The sequence below is a fragment of the Sander vitreus genome, chromosome 8, assembly GCF_031162955.1.
Source record: "Sander vitreus isolate 19-12246 chromosome 8, sanVit1, whole genome shotgun sequence".
NCBI classification, from domain to species: Eukaryota; Metazoa; Chordata; class Actinopteri; order Perciformes; family Percidae; genus Sander; species Sander vitreus.
Genome location: NC_135862.1, coordinates 10,962,143 through 10,984,822, shown reverse-complemented (window position 1 = coordinate 10,984,822; position 22,680 = coordinate 10,962,143). Strand labels below are relative to the sequence as shown.

The window sequence follows — 22,680 nt, the reverse complement described above, 5'->3', positions numbered from 1 at the left end:
CATTTGCAGGCGCCAGTGAAGATGCCTTGAGCGCCGTCTTGAGCAAGTTTTGGTCTTAATACAAGGAATAAACAAACAATCAACACAGAAACACATGCTCATGATACCAGTACTCAGCTCAGGGCACAGCTGAGTGTGGAGGAGAATGGGTGTATTTAAAGAGGCTTTAATGGTAGAACTCTTCAAATAAGCAAATTTAGCAACCTCAGAGTTAAACTTGCTGTAAACATCACAGTCAACTTGTGTTGTGGCTGGCTGCTTCAAGAAAGCAGGAAGATTTCTGGGGAAGACAATTGTATTGATGTCCAAAGATTGTAGCACATTAAAAGGGAAGAGGATGACAGCCACGATCAATCACAAACTCATCAAGGCAGACAGCAATCAGTGAAGCTTCTGCTCAGTGAAGCATTACATTAGACCATGCAGCTCACATAGTCTCCTGCTCCATGAACTGACTGTCAAAAAACAGTTCAACATGGTGTCCCATTCAAGCTGTCAGCTCCACATTCCTCCCTGCAGCAGCTGTTGAACACAAACAGCTATTACTGGTGGAGCTGCTGGCACTCCCTCCATTACAGCAGCCTCCACCTTATCAATCAACACACGATGCAACGGTACAGTGGGTCTCTATGGGCTTATGTGTTAAATTAGAGTACTGTATGTGTCTGCTCTGTTACTGCTTGGTAAGTTAACTGTGCTCCCGCTGAGTGTTTAGCATGCGGCTTGGGTCCAAATGTGGAGAAAGAGGAGTCTATACAATTCAAACAACTGTGTAACCATTTGGGCAATAAATGGCTTTGACTGCATGCGGTGCAGTGAACATGCAGTGGGTATGTTTAACCAGGTACAGCTTTCATTTTACTAAAGAAAGCCTGGGAATCAACATGAAATCAGTTTTACAGAGTGTAATGTATGGATGGTTGGTGGCATACAATTAATAATCTAATTTGCCTTTGTTTGTTGCCTTAGCAACAACAAAGGCAGATTTATTTATGCACCATCGTACTAATGAGCAACACTGGTTCTGTGTTTCAAAGTAAATCATTTCACCCTAAAAATCTGCTATAACTGTGATTTTAGTGATTGACATGGAAAAAACAATGTGTACTTTAAAATGCCAACATACTAAAATAAGTTTTGGGGTTTCAATAGTAAAGAGTAGTTAAGAGGCAGACAGGAAATGTGGGGGAGGGAGACAGGGGTGACATGAAACAGAGGTCCCTAGCTGGACTTGATTAATGGACATGGTAGTTTATGTAAATGGTGTAAATGCCAGAACAACCAAATCAGGAACCCACAGGCTTCTTCTGCTGTTTACAACACTTCAGAAAAGAAGTTGCGGTTGATTTCAATTACGATTGTTAACAGAAACAATGTCTTTTAACTTATTGATGATGTCATTGATCGTAGATTTTTAACAAGTGGTGTTGTATGGATAATATTCAAATTTGCACTCACAAAATTTTACACTTGTGTAATGAAACAAAATCATAAGAGCTTAGCTGCGGACATCCTCTCATCAAAATTCATTTGAACTGCAGACAAACACATACATTGCAAACTTAACAGAACCTTAAACAAATCTTAAATATCTAACCCTAAACTTTTGACCAAATTCAAACTAATGCAAAGATTGTCCTCATCTTTCTTTCTTTTAAACCAATAATACCTTTGCAGGTTGTTTGCCGGTTTTTGTTCATCCCCAACGCATCCAGTTTTAAGTCCTCCTCCTCCTCACCCACAAAGCCCTCCATAACCAGGCTCCTTCCTACCTCACAGACCTGCTCCACCGCCACAATCTCCCCCCCGTAACCTCCGCTCCTCTGACGCAAACCTCCTCTCCCCACCACTACTCCCTACCCATACACATCAGTGAGTGTACTGACCTGGACACATTCAAAACACTAATCAGAACACACCTCTTCAGCTTAGCTTAGTCCACAATAGTCTTACATTTCTCACCTGGTTTTATTATTTTTAATTGCTTTTAATATGCTTGTTTTATGTGTTGGTTTTATTGCTTATCTGTTTTTAATGTGCTATATGGGCTGGTCTTAATTTAAAGTGTCTTTGAGTACCATGTAAAGCGCTATATAAATAAAATGTACTCTTATTCTTCTTATGATTATTATCTTTCCCTCTTTGGGAAGACTTTCATATGGATGAAACTAACTGCAAGAACATTAAAGTATAAAGTACTTGAAAGCAATACTTGAGTAAAAGTACACGTATCTTATCAGAAAATTACTTTGGTAGAAGTTAAAGTCACCTTTTAGAATATTACTTGAGTAAAAGTCTTAAAGTATCTATTATATATTTTATTTTTATATTTACTGTACGTAAGTATCAAAAGTAATTTTCTGATATTAAATGTACTTAATTATTAGAAGTAAAAGTAAAAAATAACCTTGATTATGAACTTGATTGTGGCTCCCAAGTGAAAGGACCACACAGGGCATATATCTGAGAGAGCTGACATCAGCAAAGAGAAAAACAGAAACTGAATTTTCATTTTTTTGTAAGGAAGAATCTTTCACTCCAACATATGAAAACATTTCTTGCAAATACCGCCATAGGTGTTTAATGTTATCTTTATCACCAAACCTGCTTTTTTTTTGCAGTCTAACAAATTTCTAACAAATCTATTTTGTAGTAACGAGTAACGCAGATGCTTATGAGAAATGTAGTGAAGTAAAAGTATACATTTTATTTAGGAAATGTAGTGGAGTAAAATTCTCTAGAAATATAAATAACAAAGTAGAGTACAGATACGCGTCTACTTAAGTACAGTAGGCCCCCGTCTACTTAAGTACAGTAAGCCTAACAAAGTATTTGTATTTTGTTACATTACAACCCTGTTAAAGATGCAACATAGCAGGCCTGATATTAATAATACAACTTTCCTCCCGGAGGTAGATAAGTAAATGATAATCCTGCCCTCAACGCCCTCAACAGGTCATAATCACACTCCAACGCCTGTCACTTATCTTGATATTCTGTGTTCCTCAAAACTGTATCTCGCCCGAGGCCGAGCTAACAAGCAGGCAAACACGCAGCTATTATTTCATCAAAACAGAAGCACAGGGTTCATCAGTCTCATCTGCCATTCATTCTCTGCTGTTCTTCAATTATAACACCATACTGGCATTATTTTGTCTTTTATTGCTTTATGCCTGTTTATTTTATTACATTAGACATAGTTATGCATGTTTAATTGTTCTACTTTCACATACACAGCTTTTATCTGCACTGACTGTATATGTGTTTATATTTGGCCTCACTTTTATCTGAGAGGGACGTGTTTGATGTTTGGTTTGATCTGGTGTTTTTTCACACATTATTCTCTTATCATGCTCTTTTGTTTTCTACTGTGGATTCTTGTTGCTTGGTGTAATTGATGCATTTCTGTAACCTATGAGTTTAATGCACAGCTGCAAGGCAAATTTCCTTTGAGACATTAATAAAGTAGAAGTTTTTGGAGATGCAGATAATAATTACTTCCATTATTAATTAATCAGACATTTATTCTTTCGATTAATTGATTAATCATGCAGTCAATAAAATGTCAGAAAATAAAAAGTTCCCACAGTCCAAGTTTATGTCTTCATGTGTCTTGTTGTGTCTAAACAAAAGTCCAAAACCCAAAGATATTCAGTTTACAACACAGAAAAGCAAAACTTCCTCATATTTGAGAAGCTAAAAACAATGAATATTAAATGTGAAACACGTCCCATACAATAAATTGATTGATTAAATAAGTTGTAGTCCAGAAGCTTTAAGCTTCACTGCAATAGAAACAGCTAACTCAACATTGGCCAGATACAGCCTAACTGAAAAGCCAAAATCACAAAAAGAATTTAATTTAGACTCACAGACGCATAACATACTGTTGTGCACTACTCTTTTAACCAGGCAGAACTGAATGTGTTGCATTGTTTGTATGTACACCAACATAGGGCTTGGGGGAGGAGCAGATAGATGTAGAAACCAACAGGAGCCATTTTGTTTGATTTGGGAAGGCATAAACAAACATTTGATCAAATCCAAACGGCAAAAACATACACACACTACAATTTTGAGTAAACTGCGGGTTTGTCTGGCCGCTTAAAGACTCAGATTTAAACTGATGGACGGGGGCGTCTGGGGAGAGCTGAGAAGAAGTGAAGTGGTGCTGTACCCGTGTGGTTGTCATGGAGAACAAAACTCTGGAGACAGACTTGGTGATCGATAGCTTGCCTGCACTCCCACAAGAGGTCACACAGGCTACAGAGGAGTACAAAACTGCATGGCAGGAGTCGGCATATCACCTCTGGAATACACAGGCACGCACACAGTCAAAGTAAAAAGAGGAATATCTCTTTGCCTGCCTTCTCATGCAAATTCTACTCAAGCTACTGGGCATCATATATAGACAATACAAACAAGCATCTTCAGCAATTCCCACCAGGGTCAACCACTGAACACACAGCTAGACTCTGACATACAATAATCATGCATTATCATCATATACCTCAATCTCAATCCATGTTTTCTTTTCATATTCCTATGTTTTTTTGCATTTGACCTGGGGGAAAACTAAAGTTGAATTGGACCTTTTTCATAGCAGGCAATTTGACTTCAAAACGTCAAAACACAGGTATAACTAATAACATTACTAATTTCTACACTGTATTACAATAATATTGGAGCCATCACCAGTGGTATTAGTTGCACCTGTTAGTCAAAATGCTGGTGTAAAAAAGAAATTGGATTCATATGAAAACCATAAAGAAACAAGAGTGGTCAGATAGCAAGGCTATCAAGATTTAGGTTAGCAAGTTTTATTTAAACAAAATTATAATATTAACCTAAAATGGAAAGTTTGTGTGTGTGTGTGTGTGTGTGTGTGTGTGTGTGTGTGTGTGTGTGTGTCCGTCGTGCACTACAAACAATGTAAGAAGTAACTTGGCTAACTAGCTTAAACAAAAAAGTTAACCGTTACATTACTTGCAGCAACACAAACTTAGCTAACTTAGCATAGAAAAATAAACTCAAAACACCAAACACATACATTAATTAAACGTACCTTGTTGCCACTTCCGACTGGAGCTTAACTCAAACTACACCATCCCAGAGACGGTTTGACTATCCCATTGCTAAATGCTGCAGTTTCCGAGCACTGTAGTTTTTTTCTTTTCGAAAAACTTTATTATTAGTAGTAAAGATACAATAACACAATACATACAGTAAATTCATACATACATAAAATATTGACTTGTTCTTATACTTTACATTTTTATTATTCCATATCAAATGTTTATGGGGTGAAAACGTGTGTTTATAAATAAGAAGCCAACATAAAAGAACCTGCCTATGAAAGTTAGATAACTGAAGAGGGAGCTTATCGACATCAAAATTACACTTTAAGAATTCAATACCCCCAACTTTTTGAAAAATAAAGTTTGGTATGAAATACCACAGTTTATCTTTATTTTTTATTCAACGTTCCAGTTCACCTTGAAAATTATATTAGATGTATGGAAATCAAGAAGATTCAAACCTCCTTGATTGTATGGATTACATAAAGTATTTTTATTTAAATAGTGAGGCTTAATTTTTCATATCAAATCGAATAATGTAGAATCTATTTTCTTGATAAAATGTTTTTGGAACAGACTTTGACCAGATAAACCAATCTGGATAATCCTTCAGTTTTGGACAAAAGTACCCGAACTTTAAGTGATAAATCTCTTATGAGCCATGTATCAAATTTATTTTTAACTTTTGGAATGAGAGGTAGAAAATTGGAAGCATTACTGTATTTTACCCACATGATTTTACCACAGTCTGCGTTACCTTTCGATACGTTTGTCACGTCTACCTTTCAAAATAAGGGGAAAACAAAATACTAAAAGCCATTAAACAAAATAAGCTTAAGAATACAAACTTTATGCCTACACCTAATAGCATGAAACCAGCCATGTATTTACAAATATTATTGAAATAGACTTCTACACTCCTCCTTTTCTTTTTTTTTAAAAATGGGAACCACTACTTTACAGTTTTAGTGCTTGTAATTTGGACCAATAACCAGGACCATACACTTTCATTAAGGCTTTGCAGTTTGCACTTCCCTTCATTCTTTTTATTTTGTGTCTTTTTTCATTGTATATTATTTTAGTATATACCTTTATGCATATAAATAGTATTGAGCACCTTGAGCACAAAAAAAAAATCCTTCTGGATCAAAGTTATGTCTTATCTCATCTTATCTTGAATTGATTTCTTCAGCTCTGAATGTGTTCCATATTCTTCTCTTGTTTTTCTAATTTCCCCCTTCATTTCCCTCTACCCACTTATTTCTCTTCTCTGACCCTCTTTTGTCCCATTGGACATTTTGGTTGCCCAATTTCTCTCTCTTTGTCTCCTTATCCACCTCTCCAGTGGTCCCGTTAAGGTTACCCTTATCTGACTAGTCCAGTTTTGCTTGTTTTACTCCCAAATTAAGCACAGGAGCTGGCCTCAGAAGGCCTCTGTGTGTGCGTGAGAAAGAGAGAAAGAGAGAGAGAGATAATGTGTGTGTGTGTGTGTGTGTGTGTGTGTGTGTGTGTGTGTGTGTGTGTGTGTGTGTGTGTGTGTGAGTGTGTGTGTGAGAGAGAGAGAAAGTGTGTGAATAACTGATAGTTTTCTGCATGTGGGTGTTTTGTGAAGGCCATTTAGCTGTGGATTAAGTATCTGTTTCCAGTACTCCTAATGACATTATTACAGCAGGCGGCAGGCCCCATTATTAATAGTAAATGACAGAGCCTCTCTCCTAAAGGTCTTAATATTGATCCCCCTATCCTCAGACTAGTCTTAATGACAATGTACCTTCATGTCTTTCTCTACAAAAACTGTGATCAAGGCTAGACCCACATTTGCATTTTTACACATTTACACTCTCAGTCACTTTAAGGAGACACAAGCCCACACAAATGAGACTAAAAGAGGGAGGTCATATTAATTGCCAACCCTAATATTCCTTGTACCGTCCTCCTCCTCCCACAGAGAGCAAATAATTCCTCATCTCCCATCACCTTACACGTCTCGATAATGAGATAAATACTGATGGACACGAGGAGGAACGTGTTTTTGTGTATGTGGTGTTTCCTGTTTTAACGGGCTATATGGAGATGTTTGTCACTCTTGATTGCACTCTCCAAGTCAAGCTGTGCTCCTCACACAACAAGCAGGATGCATCTTAATGAGAATTAAAGCAACAGGCTGACTGAGGGCTGCAGAAGAAGAGAAGAGAGGATGGAGAAAGAGTCAAGGAATGTAACTCTGGAGGAAGGGCAAAGGTATGTATGGGCTTAAACACTTTATCATCTGTTCTATAGAAGTAAGTAAAAATAATGGGGAGAAAATATAGAGATATATGAAGGAGCCTTAGAGGCAACAGAGAGTAATAAGAAACACATTGGTTTGGGGGTACAGCGGTCAATAACCTGAGGGGTTAAAACCAACAGGGTTGTGTTTCCAGTTAATACAAACATTAATAATTGTGGCTGTGATTGAGAGAAGGCTGCCTACTGAGCATCATTTTCTCTTTTCCAATGCTTCATTTGGCTGCTATAGTCTGATAGTCTAATAAAGCCTGTCTGTATCACTACAGGGGCCTTTCATGCTGCTAAATCCAAAATGAATTGAATTCAGCTCTACTGTACTGACCTGACTGCTCCTTTCTTTTCTTCATTGCATGTTAGGATGAACTATGAACAGAAATACACTCCCTACATTACACACTCCCAGCACATAAAGTCAGTAAGAAATGGCCATACCTCACATCCTAACAAGTCATGTGGAAAACTGCTTATAAGCTCTTAACAAAGCGGACATTTTGCTCTGACTCATTTCATTCTGACCGTCATCAGATACATTGCTCCAAATCATTTTATTATTATTATAGAAGCCTAAAAGTGTATAACATTACGTAAACAGCTAATCATAATAAAATGCATATCTGGATGTGACAACGCTGTACAACAGTCTGTACCGATGTCTACACTAAACTTGAAGCATTGTAACCATTGACATAATATAAAATGGACCAACAGATCCCGTTGCTCTGGACAGAGACCAGTGAAGGATATTAGAAGCACTTTTCCGGTGATGGCTGAGCGTTACTGCGCAGCCTCCAACTGAGCTCGAAGACGTAGATGTGGCGTGAGCAACCTGTCTGAAAGTTGTAAGTCTTCTGGTAGCTGTGCCAAGAGAAATCTCAATCATTCCCAATCTTGCAGAGATGGAGAGCGTAGGTATATGTAAGGAGATAACATAGGCACAGGCCAATTATTGCTAACTAAAATGCTAGTTAACATTAGTAATTAAACTTAAACAGCTAATGTGAGTCGAAACTGCCTGTGAGCTTCTTCTGTACTGTACGGTAATTTCTCTACAGTGCGACAGTAAGTCGCGTGGTTATGACACAATCGTTAGCCTATTTTTACAAAAACGCCTGCTACGGAGCCATAACGTGAGGTACAAGGTAATGGAGCCTTTTATACATTGTCGTGTTTCTTTAGAAATAAACAACGGACAAATAGAGTCTTTAAATGCTCCAGATGTAAAGTTATTCGCTGTCAAAGTGACGTCAAAATGAATGGCAGTCAATGGGATGCTAACGGGAGGTGATGGCCTGGTAGCATCAAAATGGCGCCATCGGAGCTACGTGTTCCGAGGAGAAGCTTACCCCCTTGATTGTAACATATCAGAATAGCATACCTAAATCCAGTGTGGGTTGTTAAACTGTGTTACACAACTACTTTTTTACTTAGCTGGTATCACCTGCATTTTGCATTTTCAGCCAGTTTCTGCACATCTTTTGGTAGCAAGAGCCAATCTTAGAAAAATATACATAATAAATAAGCAAAACAAGTAAAGGTTTAAAGGGTTGGGTCATCCAAATAAAAAAAACACATTTTCTCATTTACTCCTAGTAAAGGCTGGCCATGCAGCTAGCTTTGGCTTTATTGGCCAAGGTTTTAGATATCCGTCTTAGAGCCACCACAATGAAGATGACTAGTCTGTGGTGCTAACAGCATTGCAATTTTGCATTAAAAATATTCAACAGCAACATGTCTTTTTCTGCAGAAAGTGTCCCTGCTGTGGACAATTTTCATTGGAACTAATTTCCTAACCTTTTGGGATAACAAGTTCCAAGTTGACAAGTTCACAAACATAATTGTATTGACAACTGACATGACATGACTGATATTTCAGAGTTTGATATTTCACTCTTTGGGCAAATCAAACCAAAACTATTCCACATGGATAGATATCACTGTACCTTTAGAATGTTTATGATTTAAGTTGACCTACCGTTTAAGTGGAAATCTCAAACCATGCCTATGGCTTAAAAGAACAAGATTTGGTCATGATTTGCTGTTTAAGTCACAAACAAACAAATAAACATAAACATACATCCTTGCAGACAAGCAGTGGAGTTGCTTTAGTTAGGGAAGCCTCATTGAGTATTGAATGATTAGACAGCTACTGTCCTCTACTGGTACGAAGCATCAACTACAGTGATGAAATGATCCCGAATGCAAATGAATCAGCTGAGATTTTGTCCAGTAAAAGCTTGCTGCTGTAATGAACATGGTTATATCAACAGTGCAATTCAGCTTCATATCTAAACAGTCCAGCAATTAAATGCTTATCTTTTTTTGAATTGATGCATTACCACTAAAGCACTTGTTATAAAGGGTATATTCAGATCAAATCTATTATCTCTTTATTTTCCAAAAAGAAATATAAAAACAAAGGTTGACATATTGATAAAAAGAAACAGATGAATTAGAGGATTTTGGAACAATTGTTGACAATTGACACATCCCTCATGTTTTGTACATTCTGTGTATACAGTATAATACTGTGTATAGGACTTGGCTCCAATCCAGGATATTCAGCTCAAGAATTATGATGAGCCACTTTAGAAAGTCATAAATAGCAGAACATTGTTGCTAGCCATCCATCAGTTTTAGTTCTGCAGCTCCTGATGCCAGCTTTTATAATCCTTCTCATTCAGATATGAGGCCCACAGCAAAGCTATCAGATTAGCGCTGCTGGCTAATCTACACTATGTCAATGAATGAAAACCATCCGCTGCCTTCTGTCCTGCCATGCCTGACTGAATAAGATATGATTCTATGAAACTGGGCTGGGGGACTTTTGTTTCAGCACAGACCTGGCTCCCTGTCCCTGAGGTGAGAGATGGTTGTGTCTCAGACTGAGGCCAGGAAGAGGAAACTTGCAGGGCGCCAAGACATAACATGGGAATCTTAGTGATGAGGATGGTAGTCCTCTAGTGTAACTAAGTACATTCAGTCAAATAATTTTTGACACAAATTTAAGGTACTTTACTTGAGTGCATTGTTTAATACTATACTATACTAGTCCACTACAAGTCAGAGGGAAATATTACGCACTTTTTACTGCCTTGAAAAAACATATTTCCAATGTTAAATGTTAAATGATACATGTTGGCTCAGCATTGATGACTTGACGGGGTGTGGACATTTTAAGACAGAGAAGTCCAAAATATAAATATAGTCCACACAGTGCCGAAAGGTAGTTGCCAAAAAAGAATCATCTAATAGGATTTGATTTATACACAAGGCAAATAGTATAGGCACATGAACACCAAATATAATTGAAAGCATTGTGCTCTAAAGACTTTTATTTAATGACCTGCTATCTCTGATCATGTAATTTCACCAAAAACAGCTGATATAATACTGAAATGTCACACAAAACACATCAACAACCTAATCATTTCTTACTGTTCACACAATAGGCATAATGCATACGCACACACACACACACACACACACACGCACGCGCACGCACGCACGCACACACACACACACACACACACACACACACACAAGCATCATAAATAATCATAAGAATATGGTGTTTTATCTCAGCCAGATGAACTGCTTTTTCATGGCGACATCCTACTTGTGTGAAATTACTCACACACTGCATCATATAGTCACATTGCCATGGAGATCCATTAGTAAAAGGTCTCTACTGTTATTCTGAAAAAAAACCTTAAACCCGACTCTCTTCTTTAGACTTGACAATTATGCTGTTGAGGCCAAAATCTCCAGTAGGAACTCATGATTGCAGGACATCACAATCAATCATAAGCCCCTATTACTAAAAGTAGTAAATGTATCAGACATTTCACATCATCATGGTTGGTAGAAACTCTGATCCTATTATGAATGAAGGATAGCAAAAATGTTTTGACAAAACCTCCTTTAAGTCATGGCTTATACAGACAAACTACAGTATCTACATTTCACACATGCAGTAGCACAGTCTCAGATTGCCCCATGCAGTGTGTCCACGGTGAGAAGAATTACATTGACCTAATTCACTTAACTGGACCAATTAGATATTTGGTCATTGGCTGGCTCAGCTTGGGTTTGATCCTCTGAGCCGAGCTCCAGGAGCTTCTAGCCTCAATAAAATCATCCTCCGCCTCTGACAGAACTCATCTCTTGGTAAGTTATTAATACCAACAGAGCAGACAGGATGTTATGCACTGATTCTCCAAGCTTCTCATCAACAAAGTGATACGAGAGGAGCAGAAGGTTGCCTTCTCTCCCTCTGCTCCATCTGTCCATCCATACTGGATCCACATTAAGAGGACTGGCAGGACTCAGACAGCCAAGTCAGAAACCTTGACAACCATAAACAATTCTCAAAGGTCTACATTCTAGAAACATTAACATGCTAATTAAACACCAATTACGTCATGCTGCATTTACAGTGAATGTGAGAGTTGTGCTCACATTTACCACCAGATAAACCCCTTCCGTAAACAGCAGTTATTCAATCATAGCTTAACAACAGTAACTAGGCATGGAAGGCCAGTCAAGTTTTGGATCAAAGCTTCATGTTGAAGCTTTGTGCATGCATTATACTCAGTATGTCAAGAGTTTGGAGGATGGTCTATTTTTTAGCCTTTCCAAAACCAAAAAATACCAGACAAAAGTGTAAGGAATAGATTAAACTGCTAAAGTTAGCATATCATACCTACAGTTTAATAACCTACTTCCAAAGGCAAAGCGGGGCCTTAGCCTAGCTAACTGCATTATTTTGTAGGGTTACAGAAAAATGGGAGCTTAGCCAATATATCAGAGTTTAAAGTAATTATAGAAGCTCTGTTCTGCACTTTTTTTAGTTTAGGGAAGCTTATGCTCTGCCAACTCCCGCCAAAACCTGCTAGCGTCACATTTGTTGAACTAATCAATTATTCCTCCTCCTGCAAATCCTTTTCAATGTAAAAAATAAAGTTTAAAAATATGAAGATTAAAGCATAAATCTGACCACTGATTGTCCAAGTATGTTTTTTCAATTGTAAGGATACAAACATTTTAAAGTTTATGTTAGAACAAATAAGGTTGTAATGACTTTATAGCATTATATCATCTACACAAACACCACATGCTACTAAACCATACCACCAAATCTTGTTTCAGGGTTCTCGTTTTAAAAAGTGTATTTTGGAAGCATTAAAAAGTCAACCGTTTTTAGCCAACTTACACTTTAGCTTTAGCATTAGCTTACTCTATCTAGCTACAGCTGATAAAAACTGCTAGCAACAATCAGCCGGCAACATTGATGGTCATTAGCAAGAAATAAGGCCTGTTTTTCTTTTCTCATGACTGGAATCGGGGACCTGTTGTTTAATAAATTACTATGAATTTTGAGTGGTGAATCTGCCTCTGTTATTAGTGTAAACTGACATGTGCCGAGAATGAAAAACTTGACTGGTGTTGCCACAGTAACTAAGGGGGCCGGACATCGACTGTATACAGTCAATGGGATGGACAGGAAGTTACAGTTTGAGAGAAATTTTTATATTTAATATTTTATACTTTATATTCATCCGCTGAATTCCTGTTTACAGTTAGCCTATTAGTAACTAGCGAGCTCCTTGGTCTGGCCTGCCCTATATAGGCTATGGCTGAGAGCTGCTGCACAGTGTGATAGAGGCTGGCTGTGCTCCACTTTTGATGTTAAAGGTCATGTTAACATTTGTGTTAACATGTTAACAATTTATGTTGTTTTTCCTCATAAAGCACCGCATATTGTTCTCATAAACCTGAGTGGCTGAAACGTCCTGGGGTCTTCCACCTCCACCCGCCTCTTTGAGAGGCAAAAACACAATTTTGAAAGAAGAAAATGTCATTTCAAGGCAATATCAGCAAGCAGTGACATGTTTCTGGATTTAAGTATGCATATCATATCCACAGCTCAGTACCTTCAGGTTGGGAAAATATCATTTTTTTATATTCTTTTTATTGTTTTGTAAATCAGAACAGCATTTGTTGTGGATTCAGCCTGGGATGATGGCTCTAATGTAATCTGAATGAACAAAATACAAGATTAAAAATAGCTGACATTAATATTATTTATATCACTGTATTTGCACCATAGCTATTTATGACAAAAGATTAATGCCAATTAAAGGCAACTAAAAAGAGAGCTGGGTTATTTATAGGTGGATACATATTTCATTTTAATATTGTTTTCCTTTTTTTTCAATAATGAAGAATAAACAGGAAAAACTAACTGAAGCACTGAGAAGGAACTGACAGCCACAGTGTCTCATAAATAAATCTGTAGTTATTTTGCCTAATTAAGGAGAAAGGAAAGACAAAGACAAGGCTATCACTGTAATATTTGTCCATTGTGCAATAGTCATTATGACTAGTTGGCACATCATTTTAGAAATAAATAAATTTATTTATTCTCTGTTTTCACAAAGTGTGTATTCTCACACCTTCACCATACTCTTCTCTTAAAACTCCACCTCTTTCTCACTTACACACACAAACACACACAAACACACACACACACACACACACACACACACACACACACACACACACAAACGCTTACTTCACACTGCTCTCCTCTCTATCCTGTTCTAACACCTCTCGATGGTTATGATCTTCATGGCACTTTTAGAAATCTGCCTCACTGTGATCTGAGCAGCCGTTCGCACTTGACTCCTGCTTGGTGCTGATGGGGAGATGAACACGGATGAGAGCTGTTTATCAGATAATTACATACAGATGGACACAGCTAGTAAGTATACTAGTAAGTATTTGCAAACATATGCTTTTTTAAATTACAAATGCATTGGAAGTATTCTTATCAATCAAGTTAAAAAACAATCCTTTCAACAGAGTGTACATGTAAGATTATGTAATAATTGATTACACTTATTAGCAACAATGACGAGACGGCCTACAGGGAGGAGGTGCAGCACCTAACATCGTGGTGCACTGACAACAACCTGGTTCTCAACACCAAGAAGACCAAAGAGTTCATTGTGGACTTCAGGAAGTCTAAAGCTAGCACACACATCCCCATTCTCATCAAACGGGACTAAGGTGGAGCGTGTCACCAGCCTCAAGTTTCTTCAACACGTCTACCCTGACCAAGAAGGCTCACCAGCGTCTCTTCTTTCTGAGGAGACTCAAGAAGGTCCACCTGTCTCCTCAGATCCTGGTGAACTTCTACCGCTGCACCATCGACAGCATCCTCACCAACTGTTTCACAGTTTGGTATGGCAACTGCTCTGCCTACGACCGAAAATCACTGCAGAGGGTGGTGAAAACTGCCCAACGCATCATCGGTTCCTCACTCCCCTCCATCGAGGCCATCCAGGGCAAGCGATGTTTGCGTAAGGCGCGCAGCATCATCAAAGACTGTTCTCACCCGAACCACAGACTATTCACCCCACTCCACACTCCCCACTACTTACAGGTCTCTCCGCACCCGAACCAGCAGGTTCAGAGGAAGCTTCTTTCCTGTGGCTGTCACCCTACTGAACTCTAGCTCTGCAATGTTCCTTTTTCTGCACTACAATGGTACTGTTAACACGCTGCACAAACTGCACATATCTGTCTATATGGTTCATACTGAATATCCATATTTTACTCTTATAATATTAATACATTGCATTTATCTATATTATTTTTTACTACTATTATTATGTCACTGCTGCTACATTGCACATATCTGTACATGTTGTACTGATACTGGTATCAGTATCAGTACAACATGTACTGTTACTGGTACAGTAGACTGGTATGGTACATGTTCATATTACATAGCCATATTTATTCTACTCTTATAAGGTAACTGCTAATACACTGCACACATTTATATTTAATTTATATTACTCTAAACCACCTTCTGTTAACCAACTGTACACTACTGTCTACACTGCACCATATTTCTTGTGCTGTCTATACTTGAATATCACACTGCACTTTTCTGCACTTTTTGCACTTCTGGTTGGACGCAAACTGCATTTCGTTGTCTTTGTACTTGTACTCTGCACAATGACAATAAAGTTGAATCTAATCTAATCTAATCTTATTGTGGCCAAGGGCTTTCTTCACACCAGATATTTTGACTTGTTATTGTATAGTACTGTGGGAACCTTTTTTCCCCAAACACCCTTCGATTTTAAATTTGTTTCCAGTCTATAAAAGCTTATGTGACCCTTGATCATTTTCTTTCCTCTGCAGTGTACTCAGTAGTTAGATTGAAATGGTTTAAACTGTGATAGGTCAGTCCATCATATATTCAGCTGATATTCCAATAGTGCCACCCCTATAGACTAACACTCTATTTTTATTGTGAAGTTTGAAGAATATCTTTGCTAAAGCAACACGCCTGTTGATTCCAGCTTGTTTCCATTATTGTGCATTTCACTCAAGACAGGAACCTGCATGCTTCTATTTAAATCTGCACACATTTTGATGCCAAGATTCCAGTTTATCTAACTATAAATCCAGGACTCTCTGTGTGTGCGTATGTGTGTGTGTCTTTCAAAATGCGCAAAAGACGTCACACGCAGCACGCTGTTGTACGAGTCTCTGTACAGCGACTTTCTGTAGAAGAGAGACGGCAGGTGACATGTGCAGCCGCAAGAGAGATGGGCCAGCGCCTTGCATGGCAGCTCCGCCACCATCGGTGTATGTGAATGGGTGAATGAGCAGAAAATTGTAAAGAGCTTTGTCCGGTAAGGTAGAATGGCGCTATATAAATGCAGTACCATGAGTTGTTCTTGAGAACGCTTCAAACGGGCACGCCACCCGACGACGCTGCAAGCAGCAATACTGGCAACCAAGTGTTTTATAACTGCATTTTGTGTCACATGTTGTTTGTGAGAATTTACAAAGTAAAGTTATGAAAATATATATATATTGGACTACTATTCTACTATTACTATTAGATGGATCTTTGTCTCTTTCTGTCAAATTGAATTGTCAGTCTGGTTGAACCATTGTACAGTATTTTGTTCTCCATGTACAAAACAAACCCTTCATACAAAATAGCATCTATTTGTAAAGAGAACTTTCTACAACCTAAAAGCATTAAAGATAATTCAAATATATAGAGTAGTTCTCACAGACACCTGACTGTACCCAATCAAGCATTTGTGGCAAGCGATTTTAAACCTTTGAAGAGTAGTGTATAGAGCACTGCACAAGATGTCTATGGACACTATTGGAAGGTGACTGGATACACCCTCACAAAAACTCACACCTGCATGTTGTGAAGTGCAAGAAAACTTGCTAACACAGGACTTGTGAAAACGATACTGCGTGTTCATCGCTCAGTCTATATTTTATATATAACCATATATTGGGCTGAGAATGCAGTAGTACCACATAAAAAACAGGGTTGTTCCAGTAAAAAAATTTATATTATTCCAATATTTACAAAGCAGTGTCCCGTCCTATTTATGTGGATGTGTATGTTTTCCGAAATCTGTGATGAGTGCAAATGAAACATCTGTGAGAGGAGGTCATGGCACAGTCAGGTAGTGAGCTCGCTCTGGAGGTCCATCAGGCCACGCTGTCACTGCTACTCCCTCAGGGACAGAAAGGGGGTTTCTACCTGACTGAAAATAGTCTGTTCAAATAAGTGTGTGTGCAGTCTGACATGATTGGGTACCCCAGACAGGACATCCATCTCTGATGTTGGCCATGTGTGGCCTCTGAGCAGAGCAACCCCAACTGCTTCTAGGTGATACCTCAGCAGACCGCGAGTGTGTCAACAACTGTCTGGCAAGCTCACTGCCATTAATACACTCCAATGTCCATGGGTGGAAGTCAAATGGTAATATGACAGCAAGAGAGAGAGACAGAGCAAGAAATATAAAATATATAGTGAAGGCAACAACAAGCTGTGCAGAAACAGCAGAGTGCTCAAGGATGTTCTTAGCAAACATTCAGCTGGAGGACAGTGTGAGGTGGGTAGGTCAATAAACAGATAGATTCATGTTTAAATGGATAAGAGAGGGATGGAGGGAGAGAATAGAACCTGAGAAGTCTGAGATATGTGCACATTAGCATTTAACCCCTCACACATCAAAGGACAGTACGCCTACACTGTCAGCAGTTCTAACTCAATAATCAATCACATTGACGCAACCCACAGAAACACTGAGATTGAGCAGTTAGGCGAAGAGTGAAGACAACTCCTCTGTGAGGAACTTGGCAAATCCCCAAAAAAAAAAATAATAAAAAAATAAAAACTAGTTTGATTTTTGCTTTACTCAAGTCCCAGAAACAAGCCACTGTAATGCTCATTTCATGGCTGACTATGCAGCCCTTTTAGCCACTAATAAGGACTTAAACTGAACCTCAGAGGATGTGACGATCACCATCGCCTCCGCTATTCCTTCAATCCAATGTTCTAGTCGTATAGGGACCCTGTCTGCTTTTACACTGGCTGACAGAAGCAGGTCACTCAGTCAACACTGTTGCCATAAATCAACTGCTATGCTCAGAAACATTCAAACAAGCCTCCAGCTTCGTGGGCCACAATAATCACACAAAACACTGCATCGGCTGACAATAACAAAACCTTCAAAAGCTCCTCAAAGCATGACTGGAAGAGACCTGCATCATTATTTTCCACTTCTGAACTCAGGAACATTACATTTCATAAAAAAAATGTTTGGTTGTGAAATGAGTGAGGTTGTGTGTGAGTTAAAGCAAACCATGTTGACTACAGAGCTGATCCATTTGAAAGCGATCTCAACAGTAATTAGGCTACACAGGTTTAATTTTTCATCAGTGTGTAATTACACTGCAATAACAGTGATAATGTGGACTGGCAGCCAACAGACTGCCTGCCTGACTGCCTGCCTGCCTGCCTGTCTATCTGTCTGTCTGTCTGTCTGTCTGTCTGCTTCTCAGACTGAACAGCAGCAAAGAGAAAAACATTTCATCCACGGCGCAGGCCTGTTTGGTGAAACAAGCCCTGTCCTCGACCAAAATAAAGAGAAATCCGCAGGCTGTGGCATGACGCCTAAACGGACACACCCCCTCCAGGCTGTGGCATCGGACCAGCGACACCGTGATAAACAAACGGCGGCTGCTCCCGGCTGCAATATAAACATTATAGTTACTGATCCTGGTGGACTGAACCCATCATTACGGCTCGTAATTAGGTACATTTCACCAACAAACAGGCCTAAGAATGGGTCTCTGCTTTGTCCACCTAAACACACGGCTTCTCCCTTTAGTGCAGACTGACAGATGACTGCACAAATGACATCTGAATCAAACCAGCCACACACATAAACACAGCACACGCACGCACACACACACACACACACACACACACACACACACACACACACACACACACACACACACACACACACACACACACTCCTCCCCGCCTCTAATATACGCACGGCGGTACGCTCCTAGCTCCTCTCACGTTAATCGTATCTCACCTTGCTTGACACATTTGAGGCGGACTGGGTCTTTGCAGTGTTTAATCACGGCCAGCACGTCCCGGGTGGTGAGCCCGGCCACTGGCATGTTGTTGACCTCCAGCAGCAGCTCATCCTGGGCCAGTTTGCCGCTCTGGATCAGTCCTTTCCCCTGCTTCACCTCGCCGAAGTAGGGGAACTGGCCGATTTCCGCGCCCCCCTTCAGCTCGAACCCCAGCTCTCCTTCCTTCCCACGGGTTATCACCGCTTCGTGGACTTTGTTGGTCCAGTGGTTTTTCTTCTTGAGGCTCTTAGACATCGTTAGGGCGAGTTAATCACCGCGGACTGGCCCATACATAAGCCTCTTACCGTCTCATCCCTGCCTTTGTGCGACCGGCTGCAGCTTCACAGCGCCCGTGGCTCCATCATCACCGGTGCACGCCAGGCGCAGTGTCCGCTCGGCGAGCCGCGCAGTCGGGCAGAGGGCTGCAGTACAGCACGGCGGCGGATGAAATTATTATTACTGTGTCAGACACACAGACGCAAGAGAGAGATACTGGCGGATGACCCGGATGTGAAGCCTGAAGGAGGGGAGAGATGAATGGTTTTGATTCGGCGTAAAAGGATGGAGAGGAGGGAAAATAACAGGAGGCGCTTTTTTACTCTCACTACACTGCCAGGGGCGCTTCCTCAGGCACACTGTGATCACACACAGGCGGTGACATGTAGGAGGAACATCAGTGTATGCTACATTGTATACGAACCTCACCCTATAGGCTATCATTTACCTGCAACCATGTTTGGGAAAAATAGCTTTAAGGCTGACTTTTTTCCTCCTTAAGTCCTGGCATGCAGCATTCTATCAACATATATCTAAGACATTGTTTTTTTTAGAGAGCAGAGACTTAATGAGAAATTTCAACAGGACTAAATGGGCAACTGCCCAAAATACTGTAAACTGATTGCAAGTGTGTTTGTTAATACTGCAGGGACAGCTTAGGTGCATTATAAACTCCTGATTAAAAAGGTTAAAAAAGGCTAGTTTATTTTATAATTATTATTTATAATTTCAGGTTTCATTGTGCTTACATGGTGCATTCTACTAAATAAATATGTCCACAATACACATTAACTTTGGACTCCTGCAAGTAATTCAGACGTGCTTCATGCTCATCCACCACCCCAACCTCTTCACCCTTTATTTATGGCTCATTATAGGGCACATTATGCATTGGTACTAAACGTTGGTATTAAATATAAATCATGAGATGAATATTTAGGGATACTGTGCTACATAAAGAGTGGAGGAAATGGGGGGTCAATAGGGGGCCACAGCACATTTTTGCCCTGTGGCCCCATAGTGGGTTTAATCCGGCCCTGTAGCTGCTTCCCTGGGTCCTTTTTACTACACGGTAGTACGTGCAACACCAACAGCACTGTCAGTCCTGTTTACAGATTTCCAGAACTCCTCTGTGGTCACTGATCACTGGTCTGTTATAACTGTAAGAGGGGAGTACCTCAATTCATCATCTCAAAAAAAAGCAACATCCAGCATCTGCACTTTCTGGTTATTGCCTCTGTTTAGGTTTGTCACCATTACATAATTGCTATGATGACATAAATCAAAGTTTATCGGAAAATGACAAATCCTTTTGTTGCTATTACTTTTTCATGGCTGCACAACTTTCCGAAGCGGGGGAAGTAAAGTTTCATTCAATATTTAACACATAAATCAAGAGCTGCTGAAATTGACTGAGGATGACAGTCCCTTTTACTGCCACTTTCCTGTGTGTGTGTGTGTGTGTGTGTGTGTGTGTGTGTGTGTGTGTGTGTGTGTGTGTGTGTGTGTGAGAGAGAGAGAGAGAGAGAGAGAGAGAGAGAGAGAGAGAGAGAGTTTTAAAGGACATGTATGTGCTTTTGCAATGTGAGTATCCGCCCTACAAAACAACATTACTGTGAACAACCCCCAGTGCATTTGCAACCAGTAAATAATCCATGAAGAGCAGTGGATTCACTTTGACTGTCATTTCAGTGTCTTGGCATTTGGGTCATACTGTATACGCCCTGGTCCCAGCAGATGCTTTTGACACTAATTCAAAGCAAATGATGATGCATACTAGATGGTTATTAAAGACTAAACACCATAGCGGACGAAGAGTACTGGTATAATAATCCAGAAAACTGGCTGGATTAACAGATTATACACCCAGAGGGGAAATTAATCCATGCTTTGCTTTATTTGTGCCTCTGCTGGAGGATGTCAAAATTGCAGCTTCAAGAGGCCTGTAGCCTCGACTAAAATGTAGTTCAGAGTTGAGGGATTATGTACTATGGAGGACTCCGAGTCTGCAGGTTTTTTACTTCATCACCAGCTCATTTAAATTACTGGTGTACTAAATCTGACTACTAAACTGAAATCAGATGATGCTTTCTTCAAATGGAATACAAATCTGATACATTGTAGCTTTATTTTGTAACGTAAACTGTATTTTTGTGTGTACAGGACGATAAAATCCTTGTCTTGTGTTCATCTATCTAAATCTGGATCAGAGTATATCTCTATTTTGGACCTTCCTTTGTGAATAGAAGTATGATAGAAGAACAAACAGATAAGCCATCAGCTGTCAAAGCTTTGAGCTGGAGCGTCTAAATTTGGAGTCACTTCAAGCAACTCGACGCCACTCTGAGACTTTCTCTTGACAGAATACAGTACAGCGGTTACACTGTAGCTCTCAGTGTCTATGGGGCCACACACATGTGGCCTCAGTGTTAGGAGGAGGTGTGCTTACATGAGCTCCTTACAGCATTGTAATAAAGTCCTTTGGTCTGGGTGTCATTGTGATGAAGAAAAGGATATTACTTTATATGATCATTATAGACAGAAAGTAATGAGCATCCTAAAGCAGACTGCCAACAACAAAAGGCAAAAATACAATAACACAAGGCAGTCTGCGCACTCAGATGGGGAATTTCAATAGAGCTTATGTGGATTTAGCTCGCTGTCTCCCTCATTGACTCTTTGCTTCGTGCATTTGCTGTTAGGAAAGAAATGCACACTAAGTTGTTTTTATTGCTCGGCAAAGATAGAGTGGGGAGCAGGTCACCTTCACACAGACACTCATACACTTTCAACACAGTGACCCGACTCCTTCTGTCTATATCATCTTTTATTTTATCCATAGATCCGCCAGAGCTTAAAAAGAGAAAACAGACTGCAGACAAACATATCAACTATCATCTATGAGACAGTAACAATGTTTGAAAGACATTTTAAACTTTAAAATTTTAAATTTAAATTAAATAGATAGCACAGTGACAGCACTGAGAAACCCAGGGGTGTGCTGGACTGGAGCAGCAGTTAAAAATCTGTTTTAAACATGCGCCCGCCCAGACACACACACACGCACACACACACGCACACACACACACACACACACACACACACACACACACACACACACACACACACACACACACACACACATACATGTTTGTTTCACTATATTTGTGGGGACCCACACCCCCTAATCCTAAAACCAAGTCTTAGCCCTCAAACAGCCCTTTAAACGTGTGGGGTCCAGCATTTTGGGCCCCACAAGGCTGTGCAGACCCCACAAGTATACTGTATTCCCCTGTTTTTGGACCCCACGAATATAGTAAAACAAGCACACACACACACACACACACACACACACACACACACACACAGGTTTGTGGCACTATCTTTGGGGGGACCCATCATTGACATAATGCATTCCCTAGCCCCTTACCCTAACCTTAACCATCACAACTAAATGCCTAACCTTAACCCTTACCCTAACCCTAACCTAATTCTAACCCTAATCCTACAACCAAGTCTTAACCCTCAAACAGCCCTTTAAACTTGT

General features: G+C 39.7%; 1 protein-coding gene across 1 annotated transcript in view; it reads right to left on the bottom strand.

Annotated features, from left to right (window-relative positions):
• The window catches only part of magi2b (membrane associated guanylate kinase, WW and PDZ domain containing 2b), an 81,006-nt gene extending 61,704 nt beyond the window's left edge, over window positions 1–19,302 (bottom strand). Inside the window, exon 1 of the mRNA XM_078256754.1 lies at window positions 18,815–19,302. Coding sequence (XP_078112880.1) covers window positions 18,815–19,112 — 298 coding nt within the window. The 5' untranslated portion in view covers window positions 19,113–19,302. The remainder of the gene's footprint in view (window positions 1–18,814) is intronic.
• Window positions 19,303–22,680: the final 3,378 nt, after the last annotated feature.